The following is a 20,509-nucleotide window of genomic DNA, read 5'->3' on the forward strand; positions in this document are numbered from 1 at the left end:
GTTTGCTACTACAGGTTGAACCTCTTTAGTCAGCACCCTCGGGACCTGACTGGTTCTGAACAAGAAAATTTTCTGGACTACAGGAGGTCAGTATTGTCTAGCAGCATTATCAACACTTCTACCACTTACTGGGCTGTTAAAAGACATTTAGGGATACATTGGAGCTAAATAACAGCATAGAACACTTGAGAACTAGGACTGGTGGCTGTAAACAAACTTCATAGGACCGTGGGAAACTTGACCACACCCATGAAAAGTGGATATCTGGCTAACTAAAATCATTCTGGATGACACATGTTTCTGGACCAGAGAATACTGGACTAGAAAGGGTCAATCTATAGTAGGAAACTAAATTGATTTTTTTTTTAAGTAGGACACTATGCTTTCCAAATACTTTAGAAGAAATGTGCAGGGGGGCTAATAGAGTTGCAGGGCAAAATGTGGGAGGGACAACTTTGTACTCCTTGAAATAGTGGGACTTTGAGTAATCGGCCCTCAGTGCCACCTGGAGCACACTGTGAATGCTCCCCCTCCACAGAGCCAGCTCCCAGCACCTCCTGGAGTGAGCCACATGGCTCTCTGACAGCGATCCTAAAGGGCTTGGGGTTCCAGCCACTATCACTGCTGCAGTAGCGGTGGCTGGGAGCTTTGGGCCTTTTGGATTGCCAGGCCGCTGAATAACTCCCATGGTTTACCTCAGCCTGTTGGCAGGCCTGGAAATGTGCTATTAATTTATCATTCACAGGGTTGCAAAAATGCTTTGGTATGTGTATCTAGTTGTCATTTATTTGACATGTAAAGAGGAGTTAAAAGTGATGTGATTAACCCTCTGGGATAGTCATAATAATTTATAATGTAATTGCTAATGTATTTTGTGTGTTGTTGTATCATTGAATAGAATCTTAGAACTGGAAGGGACCTCGAGAGGTCATTGAGTCCAGTCCTTTGCCCTCATGGCAGGACCAGGCACTCTCTAGATCAGTGTTTCTGAAAGTGTTTCGTGAAATCGCTATGAGAAACACATTAACTGGCCGTCCCAGTTTGTTTATTTTACTGGCGACGCGGCCACGGAGCCTCGCGGCTCCCATTGGCTCTGTTTCACTCTTTGCAGCCAAGCGGAGCAGCGGGAAGCGGTGGCCCAGCCCATCCTGCTTCCTGCTGCTCTGCTTGGCTGCACAGAGCGAAACAGAGCCAGTGGGAGCGCGAGGCTCCATGGCTGCGGCGCCAGTAAAATAAACAAACTGGGACGGTCAGTTAATGTTTCTCAAAGTGATTTCATGGAACTCTTTCAAAAACACTTCTCTAGATCATCCTTTATAGATAGATGTCTGTCCAACCTGCTCTTAAATATCTCCAGTGAAAGGCAGAAAAAACTGGTTTGACTGTTTTTTTACTTTTGAAGACTTTTGCATGTTGACAAAAGTTTTGTCGCCAAACCTTCCCAATGTAGACATAGCCTCTTTCACAAGCAGAACTTTTCTCTGACCTGTGAGGCAACATCTTATCATAACTCAGGACAAAAAAGAGTCCATATAAACTTGTTCATCTACACTTGAATTCCCTAGGCTAAGCCCATACTGCAGTTCATATCTTCACTAGTCAGTCTATATAGATCCTCCTCCTCTTCTCCAGGGCTCAAGGTCTCTGCATGCGGTCTCTAATTCTGCCTCATGCTCACTTTCAGGATCACTTGTAAATGTCCTGATCTTTCACAGTCAGGGCTGGTTTTATGCTACTGCTTACGATGCTCAGGAGCGTGAAAAAGACATGCCTCTGAGAACTGAGGGAATACAAGTTACATTGACTTAAACGCTGTCCCCTCTGTGGGAGTTCTACTGACATAACTTCTGCCCTCTTGTGAAGATGGAGTAATTATGCCTATGGGAGTGTGTTTTCCTGTCAGCATACCATCTCTTCACCAGTTGTGCTACAGTAATGCAGTTGCATCGTTACAGCTGAGCCATTGTAACTCTCTAATGTAGCTTAGCCCTCGCTGAGCTATATGTAGCTCTTGTTCTGCAGCATCCAGTAATTCTGATCTCCAGTCCTTACAATGGGTACCATAAAACAGTTCAAGGCTCCATCTGGGTGCCCATTGTACCCTCTCTTACTCTGCCATCAGCCTCTGTTCCCTGACCACCTCCTCTTTCTAAAGCCTGGCCAAAGTTCTGCTTCAGCATTCAGCACAGCTGTTTCCCCCTCTCTACCTATACCCCAACTGGACTAATTACTATGCACTTCTGTCAGTAATTAATAATCTTCTGCTAGGAAGTATTTACATCCTCTAGTTCTAATTGCTGCCTTTATAGGTGACTCAGCAAGCTCTGGAGGTGGTCAAGGGCTCTCTTGACCCACTCTGTCATCTCTACTTGAGCTTCTAGATCCCTTAACTCCTTTCTCAATCAGTTAGTAGGATTGCCAGGTATCCAGGTTTTCAACCTAAACATCCAAGCAAAAAGGGATCTTGGTGACTCTGGTCAGCACAGCTGACTGGTCTGATAAAAGACCACTTGGTGGTGAAGGCAGGCTCCTTATCCAGTCCTATGCAGCTCCCAAAAGGGGCGGACATATCTTTCCAGCTCCTAGGCGTAAGGGTGGTCATGGGGACTACATGCACTGCCCCTACCCCAAATGCTGGCTCGGCAGCTCCCATTAGTCAGGAACCATGACCATGGAAGTTGTGGGGGTAGCACCTGCAGACAGGGGCAGCATGCAAAGTCCCCTGGCTGCCTCTCCACTTAGGAACCTAGGGACATGTGACCACTTCCAAGAGCCACCTGTGGTAAGTCCCATCTGGAGCTTGAACCCTAGCACAGAGACCCCTCTTGGATGCCCAACCCCATGGTCCCTATCTGAAGCCCCTTCCTGCACTTCATACTTGTCATCCCTAGAGCCCTCTCCTCCTTCTACGCCACAATCCCTGCCTGAGCCTGGTGAAAGTGAGGAGCTGAGTAAGGATGGGATGCAGTGTTGGCAATGGGGCCTTAGAAAACACATGAAGTCTTGGTAAGGAACGGGGCAGGGGTGGGGTTTGGATGCTCAGTTTTCTACATGTTGAGCATGAAAATGTGGTGTTTATGTGATAACAAATACTCTTTTCAACAGCAGTTCAAATGCTTCACCTTCAGAAGGTGCTCCACAAGTAGGAAGTTATGGGTATACACCTCACTCGCTTCCCAAGTTCCAGCATCCTTCTCATGAACTTTTAAAGGAAAATGGCTTTACACAACAAGTGTACCACAAATATCGTCGAAGGTGCCTAGCTGGTAAGATGACAAAGGTGTTCTCAGAAATTTTACCTGGCAATAATTAGATATTCTATAATGCTATTTTTCAACAGATTTTTTTTTTTATTATATGCATGGTTTTTACATAGTAAATCAAGAATTAAGAAAAATGTCTACATGATTATTTGGTGCCCATCTTAACTTTGCTTGGAAAGGCATTCCAAATGATCTTAGATTGTGCGAGCAAGTTTATTTTCCATATATAACCTTAATCATGTAAGAACTAGGGCTGTGTCTAGACTGGCCAGTTTTTCCAGAAAATCAGCCGCTTTTCCGGAAAAATTTGTCAGCTGTCTACACTGGCCGCTTGAATTTCCGCAAAAGCACTGACAATCTCATGTAAGATTGTCAGTGTTCTTGCGGAAATACTATGCTGCACCTGTTCGGGCAAAAGTCCTTTTGCGCAAAACTTTAGCGCAAAAGGGCCAGTGTAGGCAGCTCAGATTTGTTTTCCCAAAAAAGCCCCAATCGCAAAAATGGCGATCGGGGCTTTTTTGCAGAAAAGCGCGTCTAGATTGGCACAGACACTTTTCTGCAAAAAGTGCTTTTGCGGAAAAGCGTCCATGCCAATCTAGACGCTTTGTTCCAAAAATGCTTTTAATGGAAAACTTTTCCGTTAAAAGCATTTCCGGAAAATCATGCCAGTCTAGACATAGCCTATGTGTTGTAAAAGGAAGTAATTTTGGGCAATTTATATGCAATAGGTTGGTTTTCTTTTAAGTCCATTGGCAGTTTAGGGGAAACATTGTATTAGTACAGTTCTTTGCTGTATCACTGTGTACTATAATGTCAGTGGCTTAAACTTTTGTAAAAAAATTAAGGCTTTGTATTTGCTTGGTTTTTTTAAGTGACTATTTTGAACAATCAGCTTGAAATGTAATATCTAACTAATTTTACATAAATTTAGAAACGTCTTTCAAATCAACTTCACAACTAGAATCATTTTGAGCTGCATTTTGAGGAAAATTTAAATTTACACTATCTGAGCTTTTATTGTATATTTGACTAATACAAAATAGATTTTTTTCCAACAGTTTATATTTGAGAAGATATGTTTATATAATTAAAACTAGCTATTTTGTCACTATTTTGTATTTTTCTTCCAGAGAGAAAACGGTTGGGAATTGGCCAATCCCAGGAAATGAACACGCTCTTTCGTTTCTGGTCCTTTTTTCTCAGAGATCACTTCAACAAGAAAATGTATGAAGAATTCAGACAGCTTGCTCTAGATGATGCAAAAGAACACTACAGGTATTTCATGTGTTCTGTAAGTTAGAGCTAATTTGGGTTTCTTTCTATCTTTCATTTTGAAAAGTGGGATCCAGGTGTTCAGAATAACTTCAAAGAACCTGAACTCTTTATAGTATCAATTTGACTCCTTTGTAGCATTTTCAAAATTAGTCTGCACAGGTTTCTCTAACAAATAATTTTTTTTGCAAATTAAAATAGTATAAACAATCAAATAAAATAAATGTTGCTATAGATGACATTCGATGTACCATGATATCAGACTTCCAATTATTAATTGATATTGTTTGAGTTATAAGACAACATAATTATTTAACTCCTTGGTTAATATGAGGGTGCTTCTGAAGGTCAAGAAATTCTGGTCCTTCTTAAAATTGGTGAAGCTTTATTTTTTTCCTTCAGAAGCACTAGTAATATAATAAAAAAGAAAACTGCCACTGTATGGTTTTAATACCTTTTTGTTTCTTCCCAATTCTGAACAGTTTGTGTGTTGGTATGATAACCCCGGTATAAAGTACCCTAAGAGTTTCTGTGAGTTGTACTGGATGCCACTAGGGACTGAGATGGCAACTGGGAATCAGCAGGGTAAAGACTGTCACAGATGTCTCCTTTTTTTCCTGGTCACACCTTTGTCAGACGGAGGGAGGACTTGCTATGCTGTCTCTGCATAACAGGAGAATTCTCTCTTGTGAAAGTCATTGCCCTGTGGCCATTGGCACCTTTGATTCTTCTTTGAGTGCTTGCTCATGTCCATTCTAGTTAGGTATGCGTGCACCGCATGTGCAAATTCCAGAGCTTTCCTCCCCAGCAGTACCCATTGGGCTAGCCAGAGGGGCACAGCTATATTGGCGCATATATACCCCTACTGGCCCTCCCCGCCCTCAGTTCCTTTTTACCTCCCGTGACAGTAGCTGGCATGCTTGTCTCTTGAGAGTTTAACCTCAGCTGGTGTATATAGTTACTTAGTGCTAGACTTAAAAAGGTTTTTTGTTTTCTGTAAGTAGTTGTTTGTAGCTAATTAGTTGTTAGCTGGGTTCTGGCTTATCTCTCCCCTCCTGGGGAGGAGATGCCCAGTCAACACAGATTCAAGCCGTGTGCTAGCCGCTTGAAGCCTATGACCTGCAGTGACCTCCATGACTCTTGTTTAAAGTGTCTGGGGGAGGCCCAGATAACAGCTGTAATATCTATAGAAGCTTCAAGCCAAGAACAAAGCAGAAGCATGATGCCCAGTTGAAGCTTATCTTAATGGAGTCTGCACCAGTGGTGTGCAGTGCCCTGGCTTTGGTGCGTGAGGCACTCGGTGGCACTGATGAAGACTGTAGCACCCCAGTACCAATAGCAATCGCTGGTGCCTAAGAGGAAGAAGCAATATATGGGAAGGTCCCCCTCTAAGCATGGCCATAGAGGGCAGCCATCGGAAGGGAACTTGGAAGAGACAGTGTCCTGCCCAATGCCTGGATGTGCCAAGGCCACTTCAGGCACCAGTTAAGCTCAGCACAGGACATAGTAATAGATGATGTCCTCCCAATGCATTTGACGCAGCTCAAGAACTCATCGAGCAGGCGACATCACCAGGTCCCTCACCGTTCTTCGATGTTGTGCAGTCCAGCAATGCCCCGGCAACAGAACCTACCTTGCGTCTGCTGCTCTCAAGACCTCAGGTTCCTGTACTGACACTGAACTCCCACTTAGTGGAGCTGGTAGTTCAAATGCCTATGGCAGCGGGGCCATTGGTGCTGGCTACGTAGCTGCTGGCACAGAGACCATGGGCATAAGCCATGCCTCCACTGGCACCCGTCTACAAGGGAAAGCCAGAGGCTATGGCACAGCACCAGCTGTGGTACCATCCTTGGCACCCCCATTGTTGGCATCAAACTACTCATTTGAATCACAGGTGGACTTGGTACATTCTAGGGCCTCAACCAGATCCACTTCTCAGCGCCAGTCTCACTGTTGGTACTGCTCAAGACACCGAAGGCATGATGCAGCCATGCTGAATCATGGCCTCCACAATGTCAGCCACAGGTCCACTGGCCCTTGTGGACTCCATGGGCCTATCATCAGGCCTGAGGCCTGGCCCTTTTGAGGTACAGTGTGGTTGTGACGTACTCCCAAGGTACCCCATCTGCTACTCCCCTGCCGAGGGCCCCAACATCAGAGAACAAGAAGAGCCCACATAAGGACACTGAAAGACTGCCGGTGACGGGTGAGGGCATCCTGGCACAGGGACATCCTACTGTGGCATTCCCGCCTCAAAGGGTAAAGGTATAGCAGGAACAACAGCCCATCAGGGGGGAGTTGTCCTCATCTCCCAATGAAGCCCTCACTGACCCTTTGACCCCTCCCCTCCCCACCCTCTTCCCCATGCCAGCTATGGATGCCAGCGCTCATCAGGACTAGGAATGTTAAATATTGGTTAATTGAATAGTCGAGTAACCTCAAGAATTCTTATAGATTAGTCAGCTACTTTATAGTTCCCAAAGGCGGGGCTCACGCCTGAGGAGTCCCCTGCCACTCTATGCTGCTGCATCTGTATCAGAGGCAATAGTCAGGGTGCCAGGTGAGACCTGGTCTGCAAGGGGAGCCAGTTTAAAAGCCAGCTGTCTTCACGAACCAGCTGCCTGTCACCTTGTGCTGCTACCTCTAAAAGAGGCAGCAACATGGACTGGCAGCAGCCCCTGTCTAGGGTGGGATCTGAGCTCCCAGACCCGGTACAAGCCGGAACTGAGCCAGGCTGTCTGCCTGCCCTGCTCCTAATACACTTGAAATGCAGAGCCGCAGCCAGTGTAGGTCCCAGACTTGTTACAAGCCAGAACTGAGCCGGACTGCTATCTATGGCAGACACCTGCCTCCATACCACCTGCAAAGAAAGGTGTTGAGAGGTGCTACTTCGTTTCTCAGGCAGGGCATGAGCATCTTTATGCCCATCCATTCCCGGGTTCGTTGGTGGTCCAGGCAGCGAACCATAAGGAGAAGCCAGGGCAATCTATGCCACAGGGGGCTTGAAACTGAGTATCACCAATCAGCAGGCAGTGTTACGCAGATAGGCATATAACACCGGTCAGTGGTGGATAAGTTTAGGGAGCAGCTTCTGCAGGAGTCCTGTCAAGAATTCGGAGTCCTATCTGAGGAGGGGAAGGTAATCTCCTACACCACATTGCAAGTGGCCTTGCTCACCGCGGACCTGGCAGCATGTACGATGGCTATGGGCATGGTTATGCGCTACAGTGCCTGGCGTCAGGTATTGGGTATACCCCATGAGGAGCAGAACACTTTGCAGGACCTCCTGTTTGAAGGGTCTGGATTATTTTCAGACCAGATGGATTCTAAATGACACTGCCTAAAGGGCTACTTCAAAATCCCTGGGTATTCGTACCCCAGCACCTCAGAGACGATCCTCAAACTCTAGATCAGTGTTCCCTCTAAGTTGCGCGGGGCAGCACAGCTTCACAGATTAATCAGCCCCACTCAGTCAGAGGCTCAGGGCTCCCTGCACAGAGCCGACTGACTGAGCAGGGCTGATAAATCACCTGTGAAGCTGTGCTACTGCCCAGCTTAGAAGGGACACTGCCCTAGAGCCCTGCTGAGGCTGTTCCATCAGGGCTATAGGTCAGACCAAGGCAGATGGAGGGGCAATAATAACATAAACAATAACAGATGCAATAGGCGCAGGAGGTCCTTGTCGGACTCCAAAAGCAGTTTGGGCCCGCCTCCCAGTCAGCAGCCGAAATGTTTTTGAAAATGGGCTCAAGGACAGGGCTCCAGTTTCCAAACTGATGCCACCCTTTGGCTGCTGCCTCTCCCACTTCTACCATACTTGGTCTCACATCACTACAGATGACTGGGGGCAGGGTCTGGATATGCTATTCCCTTCCTATCTCTGCCTCCTCTCACCTTCCATCCCCATCCCTCTTCTGGAGTCCCTCTCACAAGCATCTTTTACAACAAGAGGTCCTTCAGCTGGGGGCGGTGGAGGCATTCAGGGGAAGGGGATTTTGATCCCGGTATTCTCTCATCCCAAAGTCCAAGGGAGGCCTCCCATCTGTTCTAGACCTCAGGAACCGTAACATGTTCATAAAGAGAACAAAGTTCAGAATTGTCATGCTGGCTTCTATTACCTCTCCCTGGAAAAGGAGTCTGGTACACTGCTCCCGATTTAAAGGACATATATTTTCACATTTCAGTAGTACCTGCCTACAGGCTAATCAGGGGCCCATCCAGGGAACAGGTGCTGTAGCACATAGACTTAGTTAAGCTACTATTCTGCAGGTTGGTACTCTTCATTAATGAGGAGAAATCCACCCTCGCCCTCACTCAGATGATTGAGTTGTGGGGGCCTGTTTGGATTTGACTACGGCTACGGCATCCCTGCCAAAGGCCAGGTTCATAGCCATGAAGCTTACCATCGTGGGGCTCAAGAACTCACCCCTCACAATTACAAGAAAATGCATAAGACTGCAGGGATATATGGCGACCTGTACCTATCTGGTGCAGCACATCTAGCTGTGCCTCTACTCTGTAGGGGTGGCTAGCAGTATTGCACAGGCCAGCACATGCCCTGCTGGATGCAGTCTCCACAGTCCCTCAGGACGTTCTGCACTCCCTCGATTAGTGGTTACAGACACCTGTAGTCTGCACAGGCATCCCTTTCACCAGACAGAGCCCACCGGTGTAACAGGTCACAGATGCATCAGACACGGGCTGGGGCACACATCTGTCTGATCTCCGGTTGCAAGGTATACGGTCCCTTGCGAAACGGTCTTTTCACGTAAATATCAGGGAGCTCGGGGCAGTCAGGCTAGCCTGCCAGGTGTTTGTCTCACCTGAGGCACAATGTGGTTTCAGTTCTGACACAACACAGCAGCAATGTTCTATATCACCAAACAGGGTGGAGCTTGTTCTTCTCCCCTGTGTTAGGAAGCTCTGCTCCTTTGGGACTTTTGCAGCACCATGATATCCACCTGGAGCGACATATATACCAAGAAGCCAAAATGTCTTGACAGGCTCAGCAGATCATTCATGGATTACTTATGGTCCCTGAGAGAGAATATGCTACTAGACATTTTTCAGACGTGGGGTCATCCCCTATTAGACCTGTTTGCCTCCCACAGAAACAAGAAGTGTCCAGATTACTGCTCCTGCCTGGGTAAGGGGCCAGGGTTAAAGGGGTTCAAGTAGAATGGCTTCCCCTATTGCTGTACTCATTTCCCCCTTTTCCTTTGATACATAAGGTCCTCCTCAGGGCCAAGAGGTTCAGAGCCTTGGTGATCCTGGCTCTAGCATGGCCTCGCCAGCACTGGTTCCCGATCCTCCTGGTCCTAGCAGTAGAGGAGACAATGGTGCTTCTGTTGGTAACAGACTTAATTGTCCAGGACCTGGGGGAGGGGCATTTGTGTCACCTGAACCTCCTATCCCTTCATCTTGCAGCATGGAATGTTCATGGTTAACTGGGGCCAAATGCCTTGGTTCTGAGGCAGTAAGGAAGGTCTTGTTGGAAAGCAGGAAATGTTCCACCAGGGCTGTGTACTCTGCAAAGTGGAGGCATTTCTCCTTGTGGGCTTTCCAGAGGAATGTGGAACCCATGCAGGCTCTCATCCCTCTCATTCTGGATTACCTCCTTGAACTTAGGCAGCAGGGCTTCTCCACATAGTCCCTCTGGGTTCACATAGTAGCCATCACAGCTTTTCACCCAGGGGAAGGGGGCAGGATAGTATTTTTAAATGTGCCGGTTAAGTGATTCCTCAAGGGGGTAGGCAGGTTGTTACCACATGTTCGTCAACCTTTACCTCCCTGGGACCTCAACCTGGTGCTCACAAGGCTGAGGAGCCCTCTGTTTGAGCCCTTGGCCATTTGCTTCTTGAAACCCCTTTCATGGAAGTTGGTCTTTTTAGTGGCCATCACATATGCGGGAATGTGTCCGCGTTGAGGGCCCTCATGTGAGCCTCCTTATACAGTTTTCTTTAAGACAGGGTTAGGCTACACACCCTCCCCACATTTCTCCTTAAGGTAGCATCCCAGTTTCACATGTTCCAAGATACCTACCTCCCTTTTTTTTTTTCTGAAACCTCACTCAATGCCAAAAGAGCGATTTCTGCACTCTTTGGAGATCAGAAGAGCTTTGGCATTTTATATAGATAGGGTGAGAACATTTTGTAAGTCACCGCAACTCTTTTATTTCCATAGCCAAGAGGATGAAGGCCCTTCCTGTATCAGCCCAGTGCTTGTCATCTTGGATCACGTTCTGCATTAGAACCTGCTATGACCTTGCCAATAGACCAGTGCCCCCTCTTATGGCCAACTCTAAGAAGGCACTGGCCTCATCGCAGCACAGGTGCCCATTCTTGACATTTGTAGGGCAACCACAAGGTCTTCAGTGCATATGTTCATAAGCCATTATGCCATTGAACAGGAGGTCAGAGATGACGCAACCTTTGGTAGGGCTGAGTTGCAGTCCATTGCAGATTAGTCTCCAACCCGCACCGCCTGTGGAAGAGCTATGGAGTCACCTAAATGGAATGGACGTGAGAAAGCACTCAAAGAAAAATGGCTACTTACCTCTCATAAACTGTTGTTCTTTGAGATGTGTTGCTTGTGTCCATTCCAAATCCCACCCACCTCCCCTTCATCAGAGAATTCCAGCAAGGGTATTTATGTGCCAATATAGTGGTGCCACTCTAGGGGGCTCCCTAGCTGGCTGAACAGGTACTGCTGGGAGAAAAAAGCTCTGGAATCCGTACACGCGGTGCATGGACACTTAACTGGAATGGACATGAGCAACACATCTCAAAGAACAACAGTTATGAGAGATAAGTAACCATTTTTAAAATTTTGCTGTGATTCAAAATATGTGTAATCTGGAAAAAAAAAATCAAGAGTTTCTTCTTCAATTAATTGTCTTCTTCGAGGATGTCCCCACAGGTGTTCCACTGTTGGTGCTGGGCTTGCCCCAGTGCTGCAGAGGCAAGCCCAGCACCAACAGTGGAGCACCCGCAGGGACACCATCTCAAAGAACGACAGTTATTTCACCAAGGTGAGTAACTTCACTTTTAGAGTCACATTCCAAAAACCATGTGCAATGCCTCAAAGTCATGCGTAGGAGTAAAACTTTGAAGAACATAAGAACCACCATACTGGGTCAGACCAAAGATCCCTAGCCCAATATCCTGTCTGCCATCAGCAGCCAATACCAGATGCCCCAGAGGGAGTAAACACAACAGGTAATCATGATGTGATCCCTCTCCTATCATTCATTTCCTAACAAACAAGAAGCTAGGGACACTATTTCTATCCATTCTGGCTAATAGCCATTGATGGACCTAACTGCCATGGATTTATCTAGCTTTTTTTTTTTTTTTTTTGAACCTTGTTAAAAGTCCTAGTCTTCACAACATACTCTGGTAAGGAGTTCCACAGGTTGTGCGCTGTGTGAAGGAGCACCCTGTATTGAAGCATCCAAGCATTCCGTAGGTATAGAAAGGTCTGTCCTGTAGCATATCCTCGTGATGTTTTTTATTGTGCTCCATTTACATTTTTTTAATATTATATTTTCATTGTACAGTAGCTCAAAATTTAGGCAGATGAATGATATCCTAAGACTTGCTCAACTTGGATCTTTTTCAAGTGAGAAGGTAATCCCTTTTCATATTATTCACTACAGCAATACAGTAATCTTTTATTAAACCAACATGCCCACAGCCAAAAATATGTTGATGGGCATTTAACCCATAGCTCTTAGCTTTTTGGAGTCTGTTTACCCTACGTTTAAAGTAAGAGGAATAGGAATCTCCAGATTATGTAGAAGAAGACAACTGCTAAGTCTGACCAAAAATTCATCAACTTGTACCAATTTGAAATCCACAAATGTATCTGTTGTCAACTGATGTTGAATACAGCCACTTGGATGATGAAATCTGTGGATGGTATCATCTTTGCTGCGATTCCAGGCGTAAGCTAAAAAAGCTGATTGGTTCTTCTTCATTGGTGCAACTGACTGGCATGAAAAAAAAGAGGGAAAAAGTCAGTGCTCAATAAGTCTCAGAATCTCAAGCCATTATGAACAGAAGTTTGGTAGCAAAGTAAATCTTTGAAAGAGTCATCCAGTGACAGACTTTTTGCTATCAGGTACAGCATCAACAGTAATTAAACTCTGCTAGGGCCTTGTCTGCTCTTAAATTTGGTGACCAGTGTTTCTGTATAGGGAGATAAGTGTAATATACACCTTCTGCAATTTAGTGTGATTCCCAAGTTCTTCAAAAGATTTGGTGGAAAGGTATATGCAATTCTAGAATACTGTATGAAATGTTGCTAGCTCATTTTCAAAGATACAGAAGAGCATTAGAATGTGAATATTTTTGTTCCTCACTCTCTGAATCCAGAGCGTTGTGTTGGGAAATGGAAAGTACACATCCAAAGCTTGTGTGTGAAAATCCACAAAGCACTCTGCTCTCCAAAAAAACTTTCTATTGTCTGTCAGATCATGACTTTAAAATGCCAGCAGTATGGAGACACATCCAACCCTACTGTGTGCTTATGAAATAAAGATAAATACCATTTTCTACCAGTCCCTGAGCTGGAAAGAGTTCAGCTATTGGATGAAGAACAGCTGTCTGAAGCAAAACTGGAAAAGTAGATGAGGCTGATGAGGAAAGACAAATGTTCTGAGGAATTAGTTGATGCCTTACCAGTTCAGTGAGAATCTTTCACGTTATCAAATTGGTATCCAGGTTGGGTCTTTGTTGAACTCCTTGCTTATGTCAGTTATCCACATAGCAACAACCAGAATGAACTATTTCTGCCTACTGTTGGCCAGGACACTCCACTTGGTCTTGAGTTAAGAATTGTTGGCTGCACAGTAGCTCTTTTCCATTTTTTTAAACAGTGGTCATCATATTTTTGCAGTGCTTAGAATTGGCATAATGCTGAAGGTAGGATGTAATCTGATCACTCTAGTTTTGATTTATCCATGAAAGATATTTCCCTTCCCCATGATAATGCTTCATCCAAATCCTTTAATGTAGTATGCAGTGCTACATAACCTTTGTAATTGGAAAGTATAATATTAACACTACTCCTCATAATAACCTCCATATAGATTAGGTAGCATATTACCCAGTTTACTGACTGTGAGGAATATAAATTAGAGATGCTGCTGCAGCTTAAATTAATAGATTTTTAAGGTCAGAGGAAACCATTTGTATTATCTAATCTGAACTTGCTGCATATCATGGACCTAAAATTTCACCAGCTGACTTCTGGATCTAGTCTATAACTTCTACTTAAATTAGGCCATATCTAAACAAACAAACAAAAAACAACTTGCCTAAGGCTATGTAGGGAGTCAGAAAAAAAATCCTGTTGGTTCAGTGCTTAGACCACTAGAAAAACATTTCAATAATATGTCTTTGGTACAATTTGCACAGAATTGGGATTTTGAGTAGACAGATCATTCTGGATTTGGGAGAAGTGAAGATGTACAAAACAAAGTTGTTCATTGGTTTCAAAAGTTTTCTATGTCATACTGGTTTAATTTTTAGACTCTGAGGGTACGTCTAGACTACATGCCTCTGGCGACAGAGGCATGTTGATTAGGCTACACGACATAGTGTAATGAAGCGGCGATTTAAATAATCGCCGCTTCATTTAAATTTACATGGCTGCCGCGCTGAGCCGAAAACAGCTGATCAGCTGTTTGTCGGCTCAGCGTGATAGTCTGGACGCGCGGGTGTCGACATCAAAGGTATTTGTCGACCACCCAGGTAAACCTCATCCCAGGAGGTTTACCTCGGTGGTCGACAAATACCTTTGATGTCGACACCCGCGCGTCCAGACTATCGCGCTGAGCCGACAAACAGCTGATCAGCTGTTTTCGGCTCAGCGCGGCAGCCATGTAAATTTAAATGAAGCGGCGATTATTTAAATCGCCGCTTCATTACACTGTCGGGTAGCCTAATCTACATGCCTCTGTCGCCAGAGGCATGTAGTCTAGACGTACCCTAAATAAGGCAAAGAAGACGGCAAAGACTGTAATTCTGTTGTACTAGTGATAAGCATATTGCTGTGGTTTAACAAACCATTTTACTATGTTTCAAGGATGTGCGCCATGGCTTAGTCTGAATGCCAGATCTTGATGAGTATCTAGGAGTAAAAAAAATCTGAAATCCTTGCTTAACATCTATGTATTCTATACGTTTAACATCTCTGGAAGCTCACAGATTCAAGTGACTGACCTGTTAGGAGTGGAGATGATTCCACAAAGAGCTTGGTTCAAAGTGGAGGAGAATGTGTAGAAAATGAAATTAACCAGCTCTTGGCATCTTAAAAGTATTCTGCAGGTTTCCTCACTGTAAAGTTAGAACATCGATCTATAGGAAAACAAAGCATCAATCTGTGTCTTCCACTTTTGATACACAAAAAATCTGTGGGAACTGAGGAACATCTGAGATCCAGTAACCATAGTGTTATTGTAACTATTCTTGTATTTGACTCCTTGAATATTTACAACTCTGCGGATAACTTAGAAGTAGTAAGCAAAAATGGATGAAGAAAGGGATCGGATGGGTAGGAAAGAAATATAAACCATTGTGTTTAATATTTACTCAAGTGTAAAAGGGACAGACAGAAAATTTACATCCTTTGTGGAAGTGTAATTAGACTATTTCCTTAAATCATTATTCTCTGTTTGCAGGTATGGTTTGGAATGCCTATTTAGATTTTACAGCTATGGTTTGGAAAAAAAATTCAGACCAGAGATCTTCAAGGATTTCCAAGAAGAAACTAAAAAAGATTATGAATCTGGTAATTCCCTTTTCTTAAGGCTCTCTACATATAGAGAGAAATATAAGAAATCACCTATTTACAGTTCGGTGCTTGTGAAACTGACAATGATCTTTTCTGCTATTAGGTCAGCTATATGGATTAGAAAAGTTTTGGGCTTATCTGAAATACTCTCAGTCCAAAACTCTAACGATTGACCCCAAACTGCAGGAATACCTTTGTAACTTTAAGAGACTGGAGGACTTCAGAGTTGATGTAAGTTGATAGTTCTATTAATAAAACATTCAGTGGACTGTTGCTAAAGGAACACTGAGGTTTATTTGGGTTTTGTAAAACCAAGATTCTGCAAAGCCTAAAATCTTACATTTTCATTTTTTTCAAAATCTAAATAAAATATTTTTGTTTAGGTTTGTTAATTTACAGCGTTTGTAGCATGGTACTAGAGCCTAGAAACAAGAACATGAAACTAAACAAAACTGAAACAAATCAATCCATTTTCACTGTCTAGGATGAGTGAAATACCAAAAGTAAATAGTTTTAGAAAATGTTCAACTTAATAAACCTAAGCTAATAAGCACATTTTTGTTTTTAATTATATGACTGTTCCTCTAATTAGTGTTTTTAGTGTAGATAATTTCTCGATGCTTAGTTATAAGAATGCAGCAAGTCAGAAATGTTCAGTGAGCAGTTGTCACTCCATTCCACTGACAGCGATCATACTCACTATTTTAGTATTTACTGATCCTAATTGCTGTTTGTGAGTCTGTCTTCTGATATAAAGGAAAAAAGTGCTTTTTCTTGTAATGTTGACTTTCCATAAATTGCTGTGCATTAAGACTGTGATGTTGGGTAGCCAGTTAATATTTCTGCAGGTACTGTGTATTTACAGCTCAGTGACTTCAAGACAGGTCATGGCGCTCAGGATTGGGACCTTATGTACCACCGGAGAATTGGCCTGTGACAGTTTCATTTAATTCATGCTGCTCTGAACTTTACCACATATTTTGTTGCGGGCTAATATTTTCACCTTTTTAATGCCAGGAGTCAAAACTTAACTTCAAATTCAGTTAAACTATATAATCTTTGGGGGCAAGGATGTTGTCTATAAAGAACCTAGAATTCTACTGAGTTAAAGATTTTTCATAATCAGTAGCATTGTTTTAATGTTAGCCTCCCTTCCTTTTGAATCATGTTATTCTAATTCAATCTTCCACTATGAATGATTCGTACTTGTTGAAAAAAGACTAAACAGGTTAAATTAATGTTTTCAGCCTCCTCTCAGTGAAGTATCTGGGAGAAAAAGACCTTCAATTTCAATAAGTGAGGAGAGCAGTCGTCATAGACACCAGCCTACATACTCTTCTAAGACTTTAATTGCTGCTGAACCCCCAGATGCCAATCAACTTCAGATCCCAGTATACTTTCATGATGGAAATACTGCACAAGAATCGATTGACAAGTTAAGCCAGAACAGAGCTGCCACAAGATCAACAGAAGGTGACATATCTGAAAAATAGACTTAAGACAAGTTAGTGCTCTTGAGGTCAACTTAGGTATCAATACTTTAGTTCATAGATTTTCAGGGGGAACAGTTCTAATGCTTGATTAAAAACAAATGTACGGGAAGACAAAGGATTGCATTTTCTCTTTCACAAGAAAGTTCAAAAACATTTCCCATGGTTGGTAGTGGCTGGTTCTGAGATGAAAGGATTGCTAGAGAAATATCTGTGTTTTCAGTATTGCTTTCCTTGAGCTATTGTTTACAAAAATGGCATTTCCATACTATATGCAAAAAATATTTTGGGGATGCCTTATCTTTTAGCTCATACTTCTTAAAGGAGATACAATATATCCATGTTACTTACTAAGCTTTCTTCACCTAATTTCTCCATTATGAATTGTCTGTATCAAAGCCAAAAAGAGTGTATATTTTTTTAATTACAGAAATGATGTAAGTTTGTAGGTTCCTTCTTACATATATAACTATTAAAATATTTGCTTTTTTGTAGAGTAAAAGCACATTCAAGTATGTAAAGCTATACGGGACTGTGTATGCTTCTGGAGTCTATTGAATTACAATGCTTTCCATTTTTTTATTTCATGGTCTTCATAGTTAGCGTTTTGTTGGGTGTGAAGTTTTCTGAGTGGACATCAACTGGTTTAGTTTTAAGGAACTGTCCAACACTTGGCTCTTGTATGAATGTGAGCAACAGTAAAATAGAATGGAAAAGTGGGTATGTTGATTGATGTACTGTCCTAAATTCACAAAATATCTGCAGGTTTTGCAGGTTGATAACAGTAAATAACATGCAAATCACCTTCGGTTTCATAGAGGTTCTTGTTTTTTTCATTTCTTTTTATTTCATGGCTATAAAGTTTTCTAACAGAGGTATAGCAGATTGATATGTTTTACGATTTTATTTGCGTTTTAACCCAAATATTTAGTTTTACTTTTGAGACATTTAAAAATTAAAGCACTCATTCTAAATTTGTTTTTCTATTTTAGAATGTATGTGAATGAACTTATAATTTTAAATTCTGCTAGGTATAAGACTAAATGAGATTTCAACAAATAAGTCCAAGACATCAGTTTCAGTCAATGTACACAATTCAAATAAGCATTCATATCTACTGTTGGGACTTGCGTAGAATCACAAGTTTTATTGCATATAATTACCTATTAACTTCATTTATTTTGATTTAGAAGATTTAGTATAATTGAGGGAATGACTTCTTTCTAAGGTAGGTGAAAAGATCGGAATGACTTCATTTTTGCTATATTAGTTAACTGCCAAAAGAGCCTTCAGTTAACTATACTAACTAGAAGTAATGTTTAACACTGATGCCTTAATACTGGGAGGTGTCCTAAATGACTCAGCATCCAAAGAATTAATTTTAGACTTGTAGTGGATTTTAAAAGTTCATGTAACTTCATATCCACTAAAATTTTCCAGTCATTTTGCCTTGTGAATTTGAATAGAACAATTATGAACACATACACACTTGTAAATGAGTATATAGCAGTGGCCTTCCTTGTAGTTAGAGTAATTTTCAATACAAAATTGAGCCTTTTAGAAGTAACCTATTTTAAAAGGAAAATAGGAACTAACATAATAGGAATGTTATGAATGAATATTTTAAATAGCAGCTTTTCAACATACTAGTCATACATCTCAGACCTATTTGATCTATGCCTCTTTCTGTCCATGAAAATGATGCAAATGTAAATTTGGATTGAAACTGTATATACAAGTAATAGACCTGGAATATTTGATTTCACTTTTTCATTGAATGCAATGTGTGCATATTTAGCTTTCAGTGTGTGTAATTTGTGGTATATCTTTGCAAATTTTATAAAAATATAAAAAACCAATTGTGTTGTGTTTGATATGTAAAATTATATATGAAGACATTGTTTAAAGTTGAGATTGCAGTCTTGTATGAACTTAGGTGAATGAAGGTATTTGTTAGGAAATTTAATCTTAAAATTAAGAATGGAATGCTTCTCCAATTCATAACCAGTTTTCTACAGTTTTGATCAAATCCTTTTCATATAATTCTGTTCTTAGTTTAAAACACAGAGGCAGGCAACACATACTGTGTGGCCCTAAGCAGAACACAGACTCTCTTTATGGCTTCGCTTCTCATTTTTTCTTTATGAAATAATAAGTCTCCCCCATGCAAACATCAGTAATCACAATGCCATATCACTCCCCATACCAACTCCTTCTGATTATCCAGTATCTTCAGCATATCCATAGTCATCAGTACTAGATAATACCCCAAATTGGACGTTTTAGTTAAAATGTATCACATCTATATTGTGGAATTCCGTTATTTAAAGTTATTTTTTCTGGAAAACTGGAAGAAATATCTGAATGGTTTTAAAGAACAGAAAACAATATTGCACAAGTGGATATGATGCTTTGTAAGTAGCAAGCAAAATGAGATTTTGATAATCAGTAATATGTATATCTACTTTTCTTGAGGTGGAAGATGTAGCTTATGATCTTCAACACAAGATTGACTAGTTTGGAATATGGTATGTTTATAAAATCCCTAAAAATGTAGGAATCCACACAGCTAAGTGGTTGAAATAAATGTGCTCTTTTTACAAATGCCATTTGCAAATTTTACAATTTAGTATGCATATCTGGGATCTGCCATCTCAAATTCTGATCTTTCCAGTGCTCAGAATATTGTGAGTTGAATGAACCATATGTAATTGATAAAAAGCTTTAAATTCTTCCTCTTCATTTAAAAGAAAAGTGTCTCAGAATTCAACAGCAAGCTGCCTTTCAGCCTAGACATTTATCCTTTAGCTCACACTGCTTCTTGGGGCTTAATGCTGTAATTTACCTAGTCTAAAATGTCATCTTAACTCAATTTACAGCACTTCTTTTCAAATAATTATTCCTGCTTGATTCTGTGCACTGAGTAGAAGCCTTTGAAGTTGTTGCAGCTCTGATGTACCAGATCAATAACAGTTTTAAAAATCCAGTTTACTATTTAATATTTATGTAGTGAAAAAAAATATTTTTTCTAGTGCTGTACTGAACTAGTGTAGTCACTACCCCAAAAGGCTTTCATCCGTATTAGATAAGTGCAAGAAGTAATATCACACAATAGGGTAAGGAAAAAACTAAGCAAGAAAATAGGAGGAGGTGTGCATTTCACAAGTTACTTTTTTTTAAAAAATTTTGAATGTGGCAATGGTAAAATAGATATGCAAAATCAGGCTAAAGGGAGGATTTTAAAGTAGAGCCAGATACCTTCTTTTAACAAAAGAGTTGAGGTTTATAGTGGATAAGTTGCTCAACATGAGCTCCCAGTGTGATACTTTGGCCTAGAAGGGCTTAACCTGCAGCTCTTGGATGCATCAACTGGAATCTTGAGTAGGAGATGTGTCTCTTTTTGGCACTGGTGCTGGAATACTATATCCAATTCTGGTGCCCACAATTCAGGAAAGATGTTGGTAAATTGGAGGGGATTCAGAGAAAAACCATGAAAATGATTAAAGGATTAGGAAATATCCTTTAGTGAGACTCAGAACTCTCTGCTTATCATAACACAGAGAAGGTTAAGAGGTGACTTGATTACAGTCTAAGCACCTAGATGGAGGACAAATATTTAATAATATGTTCTTCAATTTAGCAAAGGTGTAACATGCTTCATTGTGGCTGGAAGTTGAAGCTGGATAT

General features: G+C 41.9%; 1 protein-coding gene across 10 annotated transcripts in view; it reads left to right on the forward strand.

Annotated features, from left to right (window-relative positions):
* The window catches only part of LARP1B (La ribonucleoprotein 1B), a 116,474-nt gene that overhangs the window by 88,228 nt on the left and 7,737 nt on the right, over positions 1-20,509 (forward strand). For 5 of the 10 annotated variants that reach the window (XM_075929954.2, XM_075929958.2, XM_075929957.2 and 2 more), the window contains 5 exons: positions 3,106-3,266; positions 4,394-4,538; positions 15,220-15,329; positions 15,436-15,563; positions 16,580-16,805. In XM_075929954.2, the coding sequence (XP_075786069.2) occupies positions 3,106-3,266; positions 4,394-4,538; positions 15,220-15,329; positions 15,436-15,563; positions 16,580-16,805 (770 nt within the window). Of the gene's footprint in view, positions 1-3,105; positions 3,267-4,393; positions 4,555-15,219; positions 15,330-15,435; positions 15,564-16,579; positions 18,682-19,297; positions 19,351-20,509 lie in introns of those variants that run through there. The other 5 variants (XM_075929955.2, XM_075929959.2, XM_075929961.2 and 2 more) reach the window with 4 other exon arrangements.

This window comes from Pelodiscus sinensis, chromosome 4 (assembly GCF_052426305.1).
Source record: "Pelodiscus sinensis isolate ZL-2025 chromosome 4, ASM5242630v1, whole genome shotgun sequence".
NCBI classification, from domain to species: Eukaryota; Metazoa; Chordata; order Testudines; family Trionychidae; genus Pelodiscus; species Pelodiscus sinensis.